This window comes from Cyprinus carpio, chromosome A13 (genome assembly GCF_018340385.1).
Source record: "Cyprinus carpio isolate SPL01 chromosome A13, ASM1834038v1, whole genome shotgun sequence".
NCBI classification, from domain to species: domain Eukaryota; kingdom Metazoa; phylum Chordata; class Actinopteri; order Cypriniformes; family Cyprinidae; genus Cyprinus; species Cyprinus carpio.
Window position 1 is genome coordinate 8,612,611 of NC_056584.1, and position 21,334 is coordinate 8,633,944.

The window sequence follows — 21,334 nt, forward strand, 5'->3', positions numbered from 1 at the left end:
GAAAAATATGCCTAGGTTAAATGTCACTTTAAAATCAGAAGAAAACAAAAATATTTTGCATGAAGAAAATTAAGCCTGTTTTAGCACCATAAAGATTAAGATTGCATATTAACAATATTTTCAGGACAATATTTTCAGGCCAAACAAATGAATTTGTTTTAAATTAAATTAACATTTATTTCTTTTTCTTTCTCCATAGTCCTATAGAATCCTGTCCGAATTTCTACAAAGACTTCACGTTACAAATTGACATGGCATTCAACGTGTTCTTCTTACTCTACTTTGGCCTGCGCGTAAGTACACATATTTAAATTTTATATTTAACATCTATTTACCACATTCTGTACACTCAATATTGTGTTTTGGCCCCAAAACTTTTAATGTTTGACTACTAATTGTTCATTCTAATGTTCATTCATCTTAATTGTTAATTTTTCTTACTAAAATGTAATTCCCTTTAAAATGATGTAATGTATATTCTTTTTTCTTTCATCTTCCAGTTCATAGCAGCTAATGATAAGCTGTGGTTCTGGTTGGAGGTGAACTCAGTGGTGGACTTCTTCACCGTACCGCCTGTGTTTGTGTCAGTATATCTGAACAGGAGCTGGCTGGGTAAGCCTCCACACACTCTCCTCACTCCCCGTTCCTCCTGACCCTCCTGTCAGTCTCTGCACCCCAGGGCAGCGGTCACAGGATCAGCTCAACCACGGCTAGATGGGATACAGGCCAAACTGATAATGAGACAAGGGCAAATGTTTGAAATAGAGATTTTATGATTATTAAGCCAAGCTTCCATGGTTTGTTGTCACTCTCTGTCACGGGAAACCCAAGAATAGCTACGAAATGTCGCGGCTTAGAAACTAGACAAACTGAAAAGATGAGAGTGGGGCTTAGGTGAAGAAGAGCTGGGAAAGATGGTAGGAATGTGAGATGATTTAGAGTTTAATTGTTAAACAGCAGCATTGAGGCCCACTCACACAAGGTCTTTCTTCAGCATTGTTATTGTTATGTAGTTCTCTATTCTCATGTCATTTCATAAAAGGTTATTAAAACTTAATATTTATAGCTATATATAGCTAAGTACAGGCCTTTACTGGTCACACATTTTGGGTTCTGGATGCTGGTGTTCACCAGGTTTCTTAACCTGTAAGAGACACACTGATAAACATAAACCAGCCTGGACCATATAAGGCTCACTTTTGAGAAGCCAGTGGGGCAAGTGAGCCCCCTCACTCTGATGGTAATGATTTCCCATCGTAGCATGTTTTTGTTAAAGCTGTGGTGAGTGACAGGTGAGACACGACTGTGGTGTAAAGCAACTGGTGTGTGTGTGTGTGTGTGTGTATCCTGTGGCCAAACAGAAGGTTGGGAAAGCAAGTCTGCTTTAGTTTACAGTATGTACAGTTAATGTAAAACAATTGTTCATAACTGTTACACCACCTGCGTCATTAGTGCTTTCCAGAACAACTATAAAAAGAATGCCCTCCTTCCTTAAACACATCAAAAACCACTAGTTAATAATTTAGCACTTCAACAAAGAAAAGAAAACAGAAAACTGTCATCTTCTGCCATGGTGCTGTTTGAATAATGCATTAGAAAAGCAGCAGTTCATCAAAAAATCTGTCATTTTAATGGTGTTCCTCCCTACCAAGCCAGTAAATGAAAATTAAATAAAAGCTGCTATCAACATCCACCTAATAACAGCTGTTTGGCTGAGCGGCATATGTAAATAATCACTCACTAGCCTGTGCGGTACAAATGCTGAGAAAGTTTCAACACTTAACTCATTAAAAGCTCCCAAATCATTAGGAGTACAAAGGTTTGGAGGCAGACCAATTTTGTGATCAGAGGGTGTTCCTTAGATGTCCACAATTTCAGCCATTGTCGTCTACTGTTTACACGAGTGTTGACTCGCCTGATGCTCGGAGAAGCATCATGATTAAAGCATTGCAGGATGCAGAATTTTAGTCTGAAGAAATTAGACTTGCACTTTTCCTTCGGACATTAGTCCAGCTGATGAAACCAGTTTGACTCGCCTGATGCTCGGAGAAGCATGTTGGATGCAGTTGTGTGAGTGGTGATGTAATTATTGTAATTATTGAGATTTTTGATTTTTTTTTTTGTTTTTTTGTATGATTTTTGTTTTAGCGTTTGCTTTTAATGTAATACTCTGCTTAACTAAAGCTTCTGTTAAACTGTAGTTAAACAATACTTAAAGTGTTCAAAGCATGCTACCATACCTAGTGCAATATGGCGCTTTTAAGAATTTACTTATAACTTTGAGTATAAACGTTTTGAAATACTGAAACAGTTTGAAGTATTGATATGAAATGGTATACAGTAGGTTTCACAGAATGAATGTGCTCCTGGTTCTTTTGGGGACATGGTATGGGACTGTCATGCAGAATAAAAGCCTCTCAAAGACCAAAGAGTGCTCTCCCAGCACAGAGGGACAACTTCTCAGACATGATGAAAGATTGTGAAACAGCCGGCATATAAAATCTAGAGCAACATCAGTTCAGCAATCACTGAATGGAGGGACTACAGCGATCACATGTTATATAGTGATGATGTACAGCAGTGGTCGCCAACCCGTCAGTCGTGATTAGAAAAAATTTGACATGTCAAACGTAATTCGGAATCAGTCATGATCGGTGAATCACTAATTAAAATACTAAATAAAACACTTCAAATTGGAAGTACATACTGAGATGTCTTTTCCTATCAATTCTTCAATATCTAGAACTTGTCTTTCATAAAGGCCGAGGTCGGGGATCCTGGGCTTAAAGAGGTTGGTGATCATTGATGTGGCATATCACAGGTATATTAATTTCAGCAAAAAAAAAAAAAGCTTTTAGAGAACAAAGAGTTTAATAAACATTTGAGGAATTGTCAGGTCCTGGATTCCCGGACATAGGGTAACTAGAAAAAAAAAGACAGATAAATGATTTTAAACTCTATTAAATATTTTTCATTAAATGTAAAACTTTGGTACATTGAGACTTCCACTTATTAATTGATTGTTTAAACCCTGGTGTAAATGTGTCATGTGACACGTATAGCATGTAGCCAACTATTGTTTTCTGGACTCCAGGTCTCACCCTCTCAAGAAAATAGGATGGATAATTAAATCTGCTTCTGTAGGGACTGTCAAAGACCCTGGGTTATGAGTGAACCTTTTGCTATATCGTTCCCTTTTCTGGAAATTGGAGCTTGATGAAAGCAGTGGAGAATGTGCTATTAATTTGAAGGGTATACAGAGAGCCTCTACTGGGAAATAGAAATTAATCTTCTAGAAGCAGTTCAGGAGAGTCTTTTCAAACAAAAGGGTTGTATATGGATTAGCATTAGGCTGTTTATAATACACTAACTTCCTTCATCCTTGCAATCAATTAACAACAGATACTTGACTCTGAAATGGAGACGTTTTGTGAGCTAAAGTCCTCTTCCAAAAGCTTTATCAGTCTGTGAAGAGAAGGCAGTAATCACAGTGTCTTATGTGAGGAGATCTTGTGCATATTAATGGCAGATACATGTATAGAGGGAGATTCCTAGGTTCACTTTGGTTTTTATTGTTATTTTCAGGGCTATGAAAATGCTCCGCTTTAGTGATATACTGTAATTAGTCTCTTCTCTGTGTTTTTACTGTAAGGGGATTTTGTCTGAACATCTTGTAGTATACTTTGACATTAAGAACCATTTAGAAACCATCAAATAAAACTAAAATTCTAAATTATTATTTATTTTATGTCTCACACAGGCTGCAGTAAATTCAGTAATACTGTAAAATATTATTGCAATTTAAAGTTTTTAATGTTAATACATCAAATTTTCAGCATCATTACTCCAGTCTTCAGTGTCACACGTTCCTTCAGAAATCATGCTGATTTGGTGTTCAGGAAACATATTATCAGTGTTGAAAACAGTTGTGCTGCTTAATATGTTTGTGGAAAATGATACTTTTTTTCAGTATTCTTTGAACATAATTTAATTTTAATTGAAATCTTTTTATTCACTTTTTCATCTTTGCTGAATAAAAGTATTATTATTTTGAGTGGTAGTTACTGTAATTGTCCTGCTATCCCCCATAGTTTAGTTGAAGTTACAATGTACCAAATGCTTTATAATCAGGTCTGGTTATGATTAAATTAAAGTAAGTTATTTTTGCTAATAGTTATATAGTTAGTTATGCTAAAAGTTGAGCATTTGCAAATGCATTTAAGTTAAGTACATATATTTTTTGTTAAGTCTAGTGGTAACATTTTCAGTGTTTTGGGGTTCTGTTTTTAATAAATACTAAAATACTACAAAAGTTTATCAGTGGATGTATATCAAAGATATTTGTTAACTGATGAGGTTTTCATAGGGTGGTTCTTAAAGGGATAGTTCTCCTTCAGTTGCTGGTCCCCATTGAATTCCATAGTGTTTCTTCTTCTTCTTTTTCTACGTCTCCTTCTCCTTATTCTCCTTCTCCTTCTCCTCCTCCATACTATGAAAGTCAGTGGGGACCAGCAACTGAAGGTGAACTATCCCTTTAAACCATCAATGGCCCCAGTCCATCCCTGACTGTGGATATTTTGCGTACCACTGTCATCTGGTGGGTAGAAGCAGTATTGTTCCACATAACTGGATGGCGTGAACTTACGGAAATAGAGGCTTCTCAGTAAGGAATATGAGTGGCATGACTAGAGGAAGAGAAATCAGTGAAGAAAACTAATTTGTGCTTTGAGCCTATTTTATATAAAGAGCCCTCTCTCACCTGACAAGCTTCAGTATATGTATGCGCAAATGCATTCTGGGAGAAATGAGTGGCGAGTAATCCCGGCAGGCCTTTATCCCTCTTTAAGTCGTCACCTTTATTTATGTAGTGCTTTATACAATACAGATTGTGTCAAAGCAGCGAGAAGGTGAGAAGCCTCCTCGTGTGAAGACTGACGAGTGTAAAGACCATCGAGTGGAGTGGCAATTAAATCATTTTAAATCACATTAAAATATGAACGCAGGAATCGTTAAGCAGAATCAAAATACACACTTCTTATCCAATACCCAGTTCTTCGAAATTTGGAACCGGTTCTAAAATGGAACTGGTTTTCGATATCCAACCCTAAGTAACACTAATAGAGAGAAACAACCATGATTGGAAGATAAGAGCAGGTCATTTGTAACTCTGATGAGAGCAGTCTCTGTACTATGATACCTGACTGGAAATCCTCCATTTTTCTCTAGGAAAGAACATTGTTGTGAGGAAACTACCATTTCTAGTATCTTTGACAGAAAAGGGAGATTTGAGATTGGTCCGTAATTAACTAATTCTCCAGGATCAAGTTGTGTTTTTTTAATGAGAGGCTTAATAACAGCCAGTTTGAAGGTTTTTGGGACATATCCTAATGAAAATTATGAATTAATGATATGCAGAAGAAGATCTATGATCTGTCGTGTGTTCTCTGTGTGACGGTAAGTCCGTGTGAATTAAATGCCTTAAACTTTGAACTTATGATTTCAAATTATGCTGCGCTTTATGCATTTGCCCACTGCCATATTCATATAATTTTCTCTGTGAGCTGTATCTAAAATGAGTGTTACCCTGGCTTTATTGGAAAAAGGTGATTCCCTATGCTCACAAACTTCCCAGAATACTGAGTGCCCCGTTAGTAACAGTGTTTATTTCCTTTTTAATTATATTTTTATTAGATATTTATTTATTTGTGAAAATTACATTGTCATCTAAAGTATTATTGTTATGTTTTTAAACATTTATTTTTTAATCCATTGTCAAATTTCTTAAATATTAATAATAATAAAAAATTTATCTTTTTTTTTTTATTTCATTTTTCTCTCTCTCTCTCTCTATTTATATTTATATATTTTTTTGTATATATGCACTCCTGTTTTAAAATTAAAGGAACACTTTGAAAACACATCAGATCTCAATGGGGAAAAATATCATGCAGGATATCTATACAAATATGGACTGGGTAATTTGTTAGGAATGAAAAGATGCCACATTGTTTAATGGAAATGCAAATTATCTACCTACAGAGGGCTGAATTCAAAGACACTCCAAATTAAAGTGAAAAAAGGATGCAGCAGGCTAGTCCATTAAGCTGAGATTTCATTGCAGCAACTCAAAATGGTACTCAGTAGTTTGTATGGCCCCCATATGGTGCTTGTATGCATGCCTGACAACGTCAGGGCACACTCCTAATGAGACGAAGGATGGTGTCCTGGGGTATTCCCTCACAGATCTGGACCAGGGCATCACTGAGCTCCTGGACAGTCTGAGGTACAACCTGGCTACGTCAGATGGACCGAAACATAATGTCCCAGAGGTGTTCTATTGGATTTAGCTCAGGCGAGCGTGGGGGACATTCAATGGTATCAATTCCTTCATTCTCCTGGAACTAACAATGTACCAGCGTAGGGTCTGACAATGGGTCCAAGGATTCCATCCCGATACCTAATTGCAGTAAGTGTGCCATTGTCTAGCCTGTAGAGGTCTCTGTGTTCCTCCATGGATATGCCTTCCTAGACCATCACTGAACCACCACCAAACCTGTCATGCTGAACAATGTTACAGGCAGCATAACATTCTCCACCGCTTTTCCAGACCCTTTTACATCTGTCACACATGCTCAGGGAGAACCTGCTCTCATCTGTGTAAAAGCACAGAGCGCCAGAGGCGGACCTGCCAATTCTCGTGTTCAATGGCAAATGCCAATCAAGCTACACGGTGCTAGGCAGTGAACACAGAGCCCACTAGAGGACGTCAGGCCCTCAGGCCACCCTCATGAAGTCTGTTTCTGATTGTTTTCTCAGAGGCATTCACACCAGTGGCCTGCTGGAGGTCATTTTGTAGGGCTCTGGCAGTGATCATCCTGTTCTTCCTTGCACACAAAGGAGCAGATACAGGTCCTGCTGATGGGTTAAGGACCTTCTACTGCCTGTCTCCTGGAATCTCCTACATGCTCTTGAGACTGTGTTGGGAGACACAGCAAACCTTCTGGCAATGGCAAATTGGACTGCCTGTGCAACCTTTGTAGGGTCCAGGTATCGCCTCATGCTACTAGTAGTGACACTGACCCTAGCCAAATGCAAAACTAGTGAAAAACAATCAGAAAAGAGGAGTAGGGAAAAAATGTCAGTGGCCTGTAAAACCATTCCTGTTTTGGGGGTTTTCTAGCGGTTGCCCATCTAGTGCACCTGTTGTTAATTTTATTAACACCAAAGCAGCTGAAATGAATTAACAACCCCCTCTGCTACGTAATTGACCAGATCAATATCCCAGAAGTTTAATTTACTTGATGCTATACTCTGAGTAAAAAGTGTTCCTTTAATTTTTTTTGAGCAGTGTATATATATATATAGAGAGAGAGAGAGAGAGAGAGAGGCTTTATATCGGCTATTGGTCCCCCGCTTTCCAAGATATCGGCTGTCATGAAAACAATATCGGTCAACCACTAGTTGTGTTTGCTTTCTTCTAAAAGAGACAAAAAAAGCAGATCCAGCCGTTTTAAGGCTTTTCTGTATGTAGAAGTACTTTCCCTCCATGCAATTAGAAATACCTCTAGTTTTGTTTTCTTCCAGCTGCACTCCATTTTCCAGGCTGCTCTCTTTATGGCATGTGTGTGCTTGTTATACTACAATGTCAGCCTGTTTTCCTTAATATTCTTTAAGTGTAAAGCAGCGAATTGAGACAAATCAAGATTATTTACAAAGTCTTTTGTTGTAGAAGTGATGGTTCTACCATATTTGTAACAAGGAGTTGAATTTGCAGCTTTAGCTGTATGGACTGTACTCAAGACTAGGTAATGATCTGTGATATCATCGCTCTGCTGCAGAATTTCAATGCCATCAAAATCAATTCCATGTGATAGTATTCAATCTAAAGTATGATTATGACAATGAATAGGTCCTGACTCTTGTTGTCTGACCCCAGTAGAGGGTTACGCCAACAATTAAGACTTTATCTGCAACCAGCACTAGCTTGAAAATCAGCAAATTCTGTATGGTGTCCTAGTGGCCTGTATACCGTAGCAAGTACAAACGTCACAAGGAATTTATCATTAACACTTATTTCACTAGAAAATGTTATGTAAGTACCATTACTCCAAATGAATTATACTTGAGACCAGACTGAGAAATGCCGAAAATATTGCTGTAAATTGCAGCAACACCTCCCTTTTGATCATGGCTCATGGTTTATAATAGCAATCTTGGGGGTAGACTCATTTAAAGTAATGTAATCATCTGGTTTTAGCCAGGTTTCTGTCAAACAGAGCACATCTAGGTTATGATCTGTCATCATATCATTTATAAAAAGTGCTTTTGTAAAACAGTGCTTTTTGTAAAAAGCCCAGTAAACATCTTCACACATGTTCAGTTTTCCCTGATTGAGAAAAATAACCAGTGGTTTGTGAATGTAACACACGTGACATGCTGTTGTTCTGTAAGCCTGCAGATGTAAATGAAATAGTCTGAATGAGCATCTGTCCATTCTACACGTCTATTAAGCCTGCTTCAGTGCACAGCTCTGGCCTGCTCTCCTGAATCCTGTTCCTCCAGCCTCCTGTGCCACAGGGCTCTCAGCTGCTGAGCCAGAAACGTGCCATCAGGTTCAACAAAGGTTCATGGGAAATTACTGATGGATAATGTAGATACCGAAAATGTGGCTGGATGCCATGATATGGCGCTGCTATGCCATCATCTGGATTCGTATGGCTTTTCTGTCCTTTCATTTAGACAAATCCGGGGTTTTTCCTGGGTCAAAATTGGTCTTCAGTGGTGGCTGACCGACATGGTCATCCACACACAGCAAAGAGTACCCTAGTACCCACATGATCCGCAAGCCCAATATTGACAATAAATGTTAAATTTAAAATAAATACAAAGAAACAGTTTGTGATTTTTTTTTTTCTTATCCTATTTATTCATGAAAAAACTATCACTGTCAGGCTAGATAGTAAAAGAAAACGATTACAACTTTTTTTACATGTAAACATCATCAATACCAAAGTATATTTAAAATGTCAAAGGTATCACAATTTATCTATTTACAAATTATGCAATTATCAGACACAGATATTACCTGTAACTCTCACTGTCATCCTTTCTTGCCCTCTTTGCAAAAGAAGCTGTGATTTTTCCACGACTGGCTTTCATAGTTTTGAAAGATAAAATCCTTTTTTGATAGACCTGATAATTATTTTAGTATAATCATATCAATTAAAAATTAGCTTTAAAAACGTAGTGTTAAAAGAGTTAATTGTGTAATTTTTTACCATATAAAATTTAATAAAATTAGCAGCTAGCTATCTACAGCTTGCTTTGTACTTTGATCTAGTTTCATCTCACACCAGTCTAACTTTAAACTAAATGAGTTTATAGGTAATTTACTACACATTGTCATAGGCCTATACATACTGTGGATTATTATGGCTAAATTTTACTAAACACTCTTGTTAAAGGGGGTAAGCACACTTACTTTCTCATTTCAGATGTGTATGTTCTTCTAAGAAGTAATGATTTGTTATACATCGATTCAGACTGACGGGCAGACCGATCGCTTTAACCATTCATTATAATGAATCGGCTCAAAGGAGTCATTTGGTCGCGAATCGGACTTTAGCGGATGTGTTGTGTAGGACTCCTGGCTGTTTGGACATCACGGAAGATTTGTCAACACACACACACACACACACACACACACACACACACACACACACACACACACACACACACACACACACAAAACACTTCATAACTGGATAGATTTTTTTTTTTTGCGTTTATTTAAATTTATGTCAGCTGCATGTGCGGAATTATTGTCACAAGTTGTAAGAGAAGATAAGGCACCTTTTTTTTTTTTTGACTGCAATTCACACCCAGCGGTAATTCAGCAAAAATATTCTCCGAATGCACCACGTGAAACATGGATTCGGTCTTTCGACCTTTAGGATCAGTTGATTTTGATGCGAGGGAAAGAGCAAAGACAGAACTGAAGACTGAGAGTGCCCGCGCGGGGGTGGGGCGCTGTGCTCGTTCTCTCACTCCGTCTGTAGCCTGCTTCACTCACAAAACCCAATTACAGATCAAATAAGGCTTTGGCGGGACAAAAAATCGTTTTGGCGGCCGCCAAAAAAATTTCAATGTAGGAAAAACCCTGAAATCATTTCTCAAACAAGTAACCACAGCTACCAAGCAGATTAAACTGTATGGAAAAATTCTAATTAAAGAAATGACACTCTAATTAAACAAAAATGCAACACAAAGAAGAATACATTGGTAACAAACAGCGATATTTACACACACTATAAATAATGCATTTTCAGTGAATTATTCCTGTGTGTTTCACTTTAAAACACAAGCTCTGTCATATTCTTTGATTGTCTCTGAACTGCGCGAGCCCTCACACATTGCGCTCTGTAAAGTACAGACTGAACGGATTATTAACACAACCCACCACTGCATGGCCAGATGAGACACGACTGGATAACCAGTGTCTCGATAGAAAAGTTTTGATGGTTGAAGACTGCAGTCAAGGTAAAGATGATTGCGATAGCGTACAGGAGTCGTGTATGAGTGCTTTTGATCGCACATTGTATTTATGCACAGGCACAGACATTTCCATATATTCACGTTGCTTCCACACACATTCACGATAATGTTTTGATTTGTCATGTGTATGCTGTGTTTAGTTATTCTGAATGGATCTGTGTACTGTAGTAGACATACTGTATGCAGTCAGCAGGCGTTTGGTTTAGGAGTTTTTGGCATCTCTATTTGGTCCTGTTCGGTATCGCAACTTGACTTCTCTAAAATGTAAAAAAGCTCTTTGCACTGTACACATGCTATACAATTCAAGGGCTCCAGACGCCGACCAAATAGTCGCATTTTGTGACCATTCTTCCTGCTGGTGTGACTATTTTTTTTTTAGAGGTCAAGTAATTTTGATTGCGAAAATCACAAAAATCCTGGAGCGAATGTATTGCTATGAAATTTATAACCTTTCATAATCTAACATTGTCTTACTTCATGGCATTGCAGTTATCAGTTTACCAAAAAAAACAGCATGAGAAAACATCATTGTACAAGCCCTGTGAATAATTCAGGATAGTTTTTTTTTTAGTTTGAAATCCCTAGAAGGGTCAGTGTATACAAAATCTCATCAACTCACTAAAACAGAGAAGGGGTCAGAGGAAAGATACATGCGTGGGAGTTTAATACTGAAAACATCAGACCAAATACGTCAGAGATTGTGGCTTCAATCAGGGTTTTTAGCCAGTGGCAGGTGTCACTGTCTAGGCTTGAAGGGTTTTTGTTATTGTTAAACAGTCTTCTGGATGCATTCTGATGTTTATGCCTATGGAAACTTTATTTCTTTCTCTCTGAGCAAATGAGATTTTTTTTGATCAAGCACATCTTAGGTTACACATCTTTCAAGTTCTGAGGAAGCATCACATTCTGCGTTTCTGAACTTATAAAGGAGTAGGATCACAGAATCATGATCTCCAGCAAGTTGCTAGTGTTTCGGGGCCCACGGGGCACTCTGGTCACAGAAACCGTTCAAGAGAGCCGACGGCGCAAAAAGTCTTGTGCTGACCTGTTTCAGAATGGTTACCGTGTGAAGTTGGGCCCAGGCCAGATAGGAGACAGCAAAGAGAGTGACAGTCAGAGCTGCCTCCATGTGCTGTCTAACTGGGGTAAGACATCTTTTCTTGGGAAGTGTATTTGCAGAAACTGTGCAGTTATAATTTTTCACTTGTTTACTTTGTGCAAGAGTTTTTTAGGGGTTTATTGCAGTGTTTTTGTTTCCTGTTGCTGAAGATAACATCAAACTTGCCTTAAAAATATTTCTGCAAAGTGAAACTGGTGAATCTTATCAGGAACCTTTTTGATTAATTTTTGTACGAATTGCAGCAAAAGCCAAGATGCTGTGTTTCTGAATAGATGATGTTTGTGAGACTGAAGGCGGGAAAAATGCTGTTTATGTAAGAAGTCTGCTGAAGCTGGTGATATTGTTCAATAATCTGCTTCCTGATGCACTCATTTCAACACCTACATCTCTCTCGCTCTCTCACACACAGAAGTGTGATTGTTCCATGGTTCTTCTTTCTCTGGTCTAAGCACAAATAAACCGATTGAAGTTTATAAAAACATGTAATATTGTTTATCATTGCATCACTGTATACTATTTTTGAAGACCCATAAAATATTACTATTATTAAATATTACCATTATTATTGTGACTTTACATAGCACTGCGGTAACCCTCCTAAAATTTGTCTGAAACCAACAAACAAACAAACAACAAAAAAAACTTTTAAGCAGTTACACATATAAAATATAGGAGGTTTTTAAAAATAAAATACTGATGCCTCTCCTTTCACCACCTACTACACTTAGCAAGTAGCAAATCATTAGTTCATGGTCGGGTGTAAAACTAAAGCTTTTTGACAAAAAATAGAAATAAATAAAGCTTATTTGAAAGAGAGTAGGTAACTCCAATTATGGAGTCTTAAAAATAGAATGTAGAATCTAATCTAATGTTCCATTTTGAACCCCTTTTATTGATTCTAGTCTGCTTTTCTCTTTTCTCTTGCAGGTCTGAGGTTTCTAAGAGCCTTGAGATTGATACAGTTCTCAGAAATTTTACAGTTTTTGAATATCTTAAAAACAAGGTAAGGCCGACAACACATCATGCACCTCTGTCACTCTCAGTTTCAAAAGCTCCACTCCGCTGGCATCAACACACACAGTCTCTACAGCTCCTTAGGAGTCTCTGGTGTCCCTTCCATCGCTTACCACACACCTCTGTGGCTTTGACCCAGAAGTCTGCAGGGCTCATAGCTGAGCAGAATGTTTTACATGTGCATGTAGTGTGCTGTAGGTAAGAGAACAGGGCTGCCCTCCAGCCTGATGAATCCAGGAGTGTGAAGCAGACAGGCCTCTGATTGATTCCTCCTCCACCAGGCTGTCACACACGACAGATGAGCGCCTCCTGACACCTCAGTGGTATTTTGTAAATATGTCAATGAATCTGAAAGGAATTGGAGAAAAAGCAGTCAGCACCCTACTCGGTGGTTGTAAAACTGCTGGACATTTCATTTATTTTAGCTGCCATCTTGTTTTTCAGTTGGGGGAAATTGCTAAGATATATCACACCAAACTGACACAATTGTCAACAGGACGTTATATTTCCACCACTGTATTTTCTCTCATTGGCTGCTGAAGAAGGGGCATTCACATTTACGGTGATTTGCAGTGATTGAAAATGATTCGTATTTTTGCGAGAGTGGTGATTTTAGTTTAGTTTAGTTCATTTGTGTGCAAGATTCACACCAGCGTGGCACAGATACAGCATTCAAGTAGAAACCGCCAATGTAAACGCTCCTATAGACTTAACAGTTGGTCGTCCTCGAGATCCCATTATCTTCTGATTTGTTTTCTGATAACCTGTGTGTTCACTCCCAGCGAGCAGCGTCAAGGCAAGGCATTGCTCGTGTGTGTTGGGCTCAATAGATGACTGACTGATCTGTACGTCAGTGTGATTGGTTTCACTTTGAGAGGTGTGATGTAACTCTCGTCTCTCACAGTAATTCCATCAAGCTGGTGAACCTGTGTTCCATCTTCATAAGCACATGGCTCACTGCTGCAGGATTCATTCATCTGGTGAGTGAAAAAACACACACACGCCCCCTTCTCTCCCCATGCCCCTGGAGAAATGACACAGAGAGAAGTGCTCATGCAGATCTGTGGGAGGTAAAAGCTCCTAAGCGGGCATCACGTCTGTCCCCTTGTGGTATATGTGGTTTGTGTTGTAGTTCATCTAAAGATCTGGTGGTTTGGGTTTCTTTTTTGGGGTTTTTTGGTTTTTTTTTGTTTTGGTTTTGTTTTGTTTTGTTTTTATCAGGATGCGCCAGAGGACATCTGTGCCACTAGATGGCAGGAGACTCTGTTCGCCACTTAATCCTCCATTTGGTTCCTTTCACAATTCATCCTTGTGATTTTCTGTATGGACAGTAGATGGCTGTAGAGGATCGTGTTTAGATCTGTCAGTAAGTCACTCTTTGCTCTCCTTCCTCCGGCAGGTGGAAAACTCAGGGGATCCATGGGAGAACTTCCAAAACTCTCAACAGCTCTCATATTGGGAATGTGTGTACTTATTAATGGTCACTATGTCCACGGTGGGATATGGAGACGTCTATGCAAGAACCACTCTTGGACGCCTTTTCATGGTCTTCTTCATTCTTGGTGGTCTGGTAAAATCACTTTTCCTCTTGTTGGCACTCCTGCACCCCTCCTCTTCCCCAATGCAAACAACTACCATTTAAAAATCATGCAAAACTCCTGTGATCTGACATCCTCATAACTGTCGTCTTTCCACAGTCTTGAAATTATAACGGTTTTTACCATTCCAGTCTTCATGATAGCCCAAATTATTACACTGTATTTACCATATTGTATATATCCATTGTCTTTGTAATGTTTACTCCCCTGCCGTTAAGATCCATAACATTGTTTCACCATTAGAGTCCAAGTTAAGATGAAATGTACATGCATTTTGTAAATTTTTGAGCTATGATTTTTGATGCCATATGACACGATCCCTTATTATGTTTATTGCATTTGAATTAGTATTTAAAGAAATGCATTTTGACTATAATGTTGTTGCTATTCTCTTAAAACAGTTTTGCGGTTTCAGGAGATCCCATCCTTCTGTTTCCCTCCCCAAATTCCAACAAACACAGTGGCAGTCGGATGGCCCATAGTCCTGCTTGAGCGTCACCATAGCAACAGCAGCCAAAAACACTCTTATATTACACCAGAGTAACTTCAGATGAGGATACTGGAAAATATAAAGAAATAACGGAAAACACTAGATGTGTATTTTTTGCAGGAAGTTTTTGGTAAAATTATAATTAAGTGGAAAATGCCAATTCAACTAAATTCCTATTGTGGCCGAGTAGATTGATTGCGAAGTAAAATACCAAAATTGAACCTAAATAAATTTGGTTTCACTATTGCAAGTTATGGTTTAGATGGTTTAGAAGAAATAGCTCCTTAAGGTAACTCATATTTACATTTTACAGTGAATCATTTTTTCTTTCATAGAAACAGTTAAAAAGAAATGACTCATAAAAATATTCAGATTCAATAATCAATATGTATATTGCCCAGCCTTAGTGTTTAGGTGGTTAACAGACTCAAGATCAAGGTATACATCATCCACAGGCATTCAGAAGGTCTCATGTGAAGCTTATATAGACATAATGCAGGACAGATGTGCTTCAGTTCTATCACTGGACACAGAAAGTTCCAGCTGTCCAGATGTTTCCATAGCAATGTGCTATTCCTTTTTTGTTTTTGAGGAGGGCTGGAAATAATCACTGCTCTGCTTTATATCGTGTTCAATTAATGACTTCAGTATGGAAATGTTGTAAACCGTCAGATCTTATCAGGCAGATGTCATAATTCATCAGGTCCCTAGAGAGAGGTGAAGAACCTCTCACAAATCTCTTCGGGAGGTCAGGCTGACAACTCCGGGATTAAGATCCCTTAGTTACACACAGCATGGAGATAAAACAGAACTTTGTCAAGGCTGCAATCTTGCAAAGTGCATCCAGCTCATTTAAAGCACACTAATGAGTCTTAATGTACTTTGCAGCTGTGGGCGATCAGACTGGACTATTCAAATCCACTTGCCACTGCATTAGTGTTTGTTGGACGAAACATGGCATGTAGGTTTTTTTTTTTCTCTCTTCCTTCTCTGAAGACAGTTTTTTTTTGTGCTGTCAGAGAAAATAAAGATGGACAGCACGACTGACTTTTTTTATGTGTCTCCAAACCAGTGGAGTGTCTCCAAAGTTGGCCTTTTGTCCATTATTCTATTTTCCCCTTAATTTGATTTTTTTTTTTTTTTTTAGAAGCACAATGGACATTTTTAGATTTTTTGAAGTATTTTTTGCTCCTTTTAATTCTAAAACAAACAAGAATAAACATTTTACCAAGCTACATCATTTTATTTTTGGACTAAACAATAGTAAATTTCTGCACCTCAGAGGTTGGGGGAAAAAGTCCAGACTCGGATGGGTCTCTCTGCTGTCTTTTTTAGCCTCTGCTTCTGTCTCCTATCTTCTCCTTAGGCCATGTTTGCCAGCTACGTCCCTGAAATCATAGAGTTAATAGGAAACCGCAAGAAATATGGTGGTTCCTATAGTGCGGTAAATGGCAGAAAGTAAGTATTCCAGGTGCCTCTGTGGCTTTGGTCACAGCAGAACCCCTCTTTGCATGCACTTTTCTTTTTCTGTTCCATGCATGTAGGCCATGTTTGCTCGCTACGTGCCAGAAATTGCTGCTCTCATCCTTAATCGGAAGAAATACGGAGGGAGTTATAACTCGACACGAGGCAGAAAGTAAGTCAAAATCCAGATCCAGGTGTGGTTGTGTGACTCACACGCCCCCGTCTCAGATAGAGAGGGGGATAGTGCAGAAAAAAAATGATAGGACAAATGAATGTCACACTGTGACTGGAGACCTTGGCCATCGAAGCCACATGTCAATGCCCTTTGCTTTGTGTCCGTGGCTTCTTTTCCGTAACACATCTGCTGCATTTTAATTTCATTACAGTGACTTGTTGCTTTTCCATCCGTTATGTGCTGCCGTAGAATCAGCGTTTGTTTTGCATTTGAAATAGAGATGAGCAAAATAAATGATAGATGATCACTAGCTTATACTGTATGTAACGCTCAGATAAAAAAAAAAAAAACGCTGTTCACTTAGTGTCTTCATTGTCTTGTGTTTGTTTGAGTTTTCTGTTCTTTGAGTTCTGCTCATCATGCTTGACCCATCTCTCGCATGCTCTCTGTGAATGGATTTTTTTTTTTTTTGTGCATGCTGCAGTGAGAAAAGCCTCTTTGGCTGTGTGTCACTGCTGGCCCTTCACCTCATCTCTGTGTGACATGACTCTGGCCCTGATCTTCAGTCAGCGCACACCCTGAATGCCTGGATGCCTCAGCTCTCGCACTGGAGCTGCTCCATTGCAATTGGCTTGCTTTTTTGCCCCGCTTGGTATTTTACCATGTCCCGTTTTTTATTTTCCTTTTCAAAGATGACCCTGAATGTGAATGTGGATATTTTGACACCCCCCCCCACCCCACTAGTTTCTGGCTCAAACACGGCCCTGTCATCAGCACAGCGATTCTCCCGAACGCTCACGTTCAAGTTCCAGAGCCCCCTCTCTCACTCTCTCTTGTGCGCACTCATTCCCAACCCATTTCACAGCGTGAAACAGGCCCACGGTCACGTCCGGCTTTCATCATCTGAATTTGAGGGCAAATACTAAGCCGGGAGAAAGCCATTAAGCGCGCCTTTGTTTGATGCCGTTTCGCTGTCAGTGAAACAAGATTGATGAAATGTTATGTTTGGCCTCAACCCCACGTTTGGATTTGCAGTCTGGTGTTGAGAGAAGGCCTTGTCAAAAGCCTCTCTCTTTCTCTCACTTTCTTTCTCTCTGGCTATGCATGCATCTGGTTGCAATTACAGTAGGCTCCAGCTCTCTGGCCGAGCAGAAAGACAGGCACCAGGCTTCACCTTATTGTTTAAATATGCACGGGACAGTGTGTTCATGAACGGACACATCACGACACCTCGAAAATGTGTGGGGATATTTATTTCCACTGTCAGCACATTTCCGACAAGCTCAGGCTGGTGTAAAATACATAAGTTTAGAGTGTAATTCTGCATAAACTCACAAAAGTCCAAGAGCCAAGTTTTTTTTTATTTATTTTTTTTATAAATAAATGAAGTCCATGAGAAGGTGTTGATGAATAAACACTGGAGGCTGCATAAATGTTATAGAAATGCTGATTATAGTTATACTCTGTGTAGAGTTTAGCTTGACTTTAAAATAAAGAATTATGGATAATTTTAAATGCAGTCTAACAGTATTCTCATCATGTTTGTAGGAAAAATTGTGCAGCAATAAAACCAGATTCTGTCTTTCTTAACTTTGAATTTACAGTCACTTTCATCCCTTTGTTACCTTGTTAACAGGGTTCCAGATTGTGACTAATATGACAATAAATATGACAAATTATATAATTTAAAGTCTAATGTGAAAAATGTTGTCAGTGTGTAAGTGAGTAAATGAGTAAAGACTAGATGACATCTTTTTTCAAACAATTAGAGAATTATTATTAAAGAAACTGTTATTTTTATGATCAATGTGGTTTGTGATAGATCACTAGAGTGACAGCATAAAAATATATATACTGTACAGTTCAAAAGTTATATACACTACCCACAAGTCATTTTTTTTTTTTTTTTTAAAGAAATAAATACTTTTATTTAAAAAGCATGCATTAAATTGATGTCTGTAAGTGACAGTAAAGACATTTAAAATATATTGTTACAAAACATTTCTACATATTCAAATAAATGCTGATCTTTTGAACTTTCTATTTATCAAAGGATCCTGAAAAAAGCACCACAGTTTCCACAAAAAAATATTAAGCAGCTATTTTCAACGTTTATAATTAACATTTATAATAAGAATTTTTCTTGAGCGGCAAATCAGCATATTTGAATGATTCGTGTGACTCTGAGTATGGATGCTGAAAATTAAGATTTGCATCACAGAAATAAATTACATTTTAAAATGTAGTAAATGTATTAAATGTATTCAAATATAAAATGTATTAAAATATAAAAGGGTTATTTTAAGTTATAATAGTATTTCGGGATATTTTTACAGCATTTTTGATCAAAGAAATGCAGCCTTGGTGAGCATAAGAGACATCTTTCAAAAACACACACGCACACACATACAAACATACACACATACATAAACTTAACTGACCACAAACTTTTGACTAGTATTGTGTAACTTTAATTGTAGTCATAATCTGTATACAAAAGATTAACTTTAACACAGCACATGACTTTTGTTAAAAGTGTGCACTCAGTGTACTAAAGTGTTTCTTAACAATCATCTCTATCAAATGATTCTGTAATTTGTAAACTAAAAAAAAAAAAATAAATAATTGCTGTAATGTTTCTATTTAGAAGCCATTATCTTTATAGTATCTTTTATTTATTTATGTTGTATTGAGCCTGACAGTATGGTGATGGTGTGCAGAGCCTCTCAGGAGTTTAAAGTGTAATCTCTGATCTTAAAACCATGCAACAGCCAGGTTTGTGCTGGCTGTTGATGTCAGCATGTGTTCAGTGTAGCGTTTAACCATCAGAACAGGAACGCAGATCTGGATCTATGACTGTAATATAGAATAGCATTCTGTTGGATCAGGCCATGGTGTCTGTGGTTTCCATTAGAGCACTGCTGAAACTGACATAAACCCTGAGTGAACTCTGAGCTCATGCGCCGCCTCTGAGCTTCTCTCCAGAATCTAAGCCACACCAAGAACGTGAAGCTGGCACCACTTGCCCCCACAGCCCAGGCCTGTGTTGGCATGCGCATGCATGGAGTAAAAGTTGAAAAGAGGACAGAATGGCATATAGTAATGCCATTACTGATATGCCTCTCACAATGCATTAAAATGAGTGAGATCAATAGAGGTTCAGTCATCTGGTTCTCTAACTTCAGCTTAGGTGTGCGTGGAGAACTGTCTATGTGTTGCAGACAGTCTGATGTATTGTCTGAGATGTTGGACAGCTTACTGCATTGTCCTGCTAGTTCTAATCTGAAATATAACAGAAGCTTGCATTCATGTATAACGTCCTGGGATCCAGCAAAAAAATAAAAAATAAAATAAAAATCGCATTAGAAACAAATGAAAATATGATTATAAAGTAATGTTTGTCTTATGTCTTTTAAAATATACACATTCTGAAAATGCATTTAATAGGCATTTAATGTAAATTAGTACATGATCCACACTTAGTACTTAAAGGGATAGTTCACACAAAAAATAAAATTCTGTTATCATTTAAGTCTCATTCCAAACCTTTCTTTCCTCTGTAATTCTAACACAATAGAAATTGTGCAGAAAAATATCTGGGTATGTAGTTTTGTTTTGGTCTGTACAATGGGGTACAGTGTTGTTTAGATTTTATTGACTTTAAAAATGTCTCTCTTAGTGTCATACAGAAGAAAGTAAATCATAAGTCATTGTTATTTTCAAATCTAAATCTAAACATTAAAATAGTGAAATAAAGCTAAAATAAACTATAAATAACCTAATAGACAAAAAAAACTTAAAATTAAAACAATTAAAAATGTTGCTTTGGCAACTAACTGAAATAAAATAAGTTTAATGTATGTAAAATTAAGCTAAAACTGAAGTAAAAATGAATTAACATTTAAATATAAATAATAATAATAATAATAATAATAATAAAATGACGTACATACAATTATTTTAAAAATGTAAAAAAAAGAAAAAGGAAAAACCTAATTCAAAATATTAATACATGCTATAATAGTATATAAATAATACTAAAACAGTATTAATACGGGTTATGGAAACTGTGACTTTATTTACATTTTTGAGTGAACTATTCACTTAAGTTCTCAAATATGTTAAAAGATGTTACATAATTATTTGTTTATATAATGTTTACTTTCAAAATTATTAATGTATAAATATATCAATTTGTATAGGTAGATGATTTAAAACAAACCACAACAAGAGAGATTAAGATTAAAACTGATTCACTCTTGAGATGTGCAGCACCTAACCACCACAATAACCTATCTATTTAGATTACAGGTTAGTGAACGTGTTTTTTAAAGGACTGTTCTTAACCTTTTACATTTGGTACCCAGAGCTGGTTATTTCTGAGCCATACTCAGCCTTACGGCATATGTAGGGAAATTGCAGTCAGATATGACATAATGGAGTGTTTTTGAATAATTACAGTAGTTTAAGGAGGTGTAACTGACTACAGAGTTACCTAATTAAATTCATTATTGTCCCTTTGCATCGAGTTGTTTATTATAATGATGATGGAGCCCTGGCCCCATGTGGACTACATGTGGTCCATCTCAGGCTCTGTTCTCTTTTGGTCTGAAGAGAAGGGCAGGCATGCACTCCTTTCATCAGATGACGTTCTCCTCACAGCTATCATCTGGACACAGCTTTTCCTAAAACACTGTTGATCATAAAAGTCTGTGATGAATGCGGAAACGGACCGGAGACTTTTCGTTTAACTCTGAAATGATTAATCAGTTTAAGGATTAGAGCAGTATCAATGGTTTCGCTGCTGAGGCTGATGTTCGAGCTTTTTTGCTTTTAATTTCTTTTAAGTTTTGGTTTCCATATTTTTAGTGCTTTATTTTTTCATTCTTATTTTGCATGATTCACGGTGCATGGTGGTT

General features: G+C 37.6%; 1 protein-coding gene across 23 annotated transcripts in view; it reads left to right on the top strand.

Moving 5' to 3' along the window:
• The window catches only part of kcnma1a (potassium large conductance calcium-activated channel, subfamily M, alpha member 1a), a 217,547-nt gene that overhangs the window by 132,100 nt on the left and 64,113 nt on the right, over positions 1–21,334 (top strand). For all 23 annotated transcript variants that reach the window (XM_042768609.1, XM_042768615.1, XM_042768613.1 and 20 more), the window contains exons 4-9: positions 200–293; positions 501–612; positions 12,602–12,677; positions 13,593–13,668; positions 14,088–14,258; positions 16,143–16,234. In XM_042768609.1, coding sequence (XP_042624543.1) covers positions 200–293; positions 501–612; positions 12,602–12,677; positions 13,593–13,668; positions 14,088–14,258; positions 16,143–16,234 — 621 coding nt within the window. The remainder of the gene's footprint in view (positions 1–199; positions 294–500; positions 613–12,601; positions 12,678–13,592; positions 13,669–14,087; positions 14,259–16,142; positions 16,235–21,334) is intronic.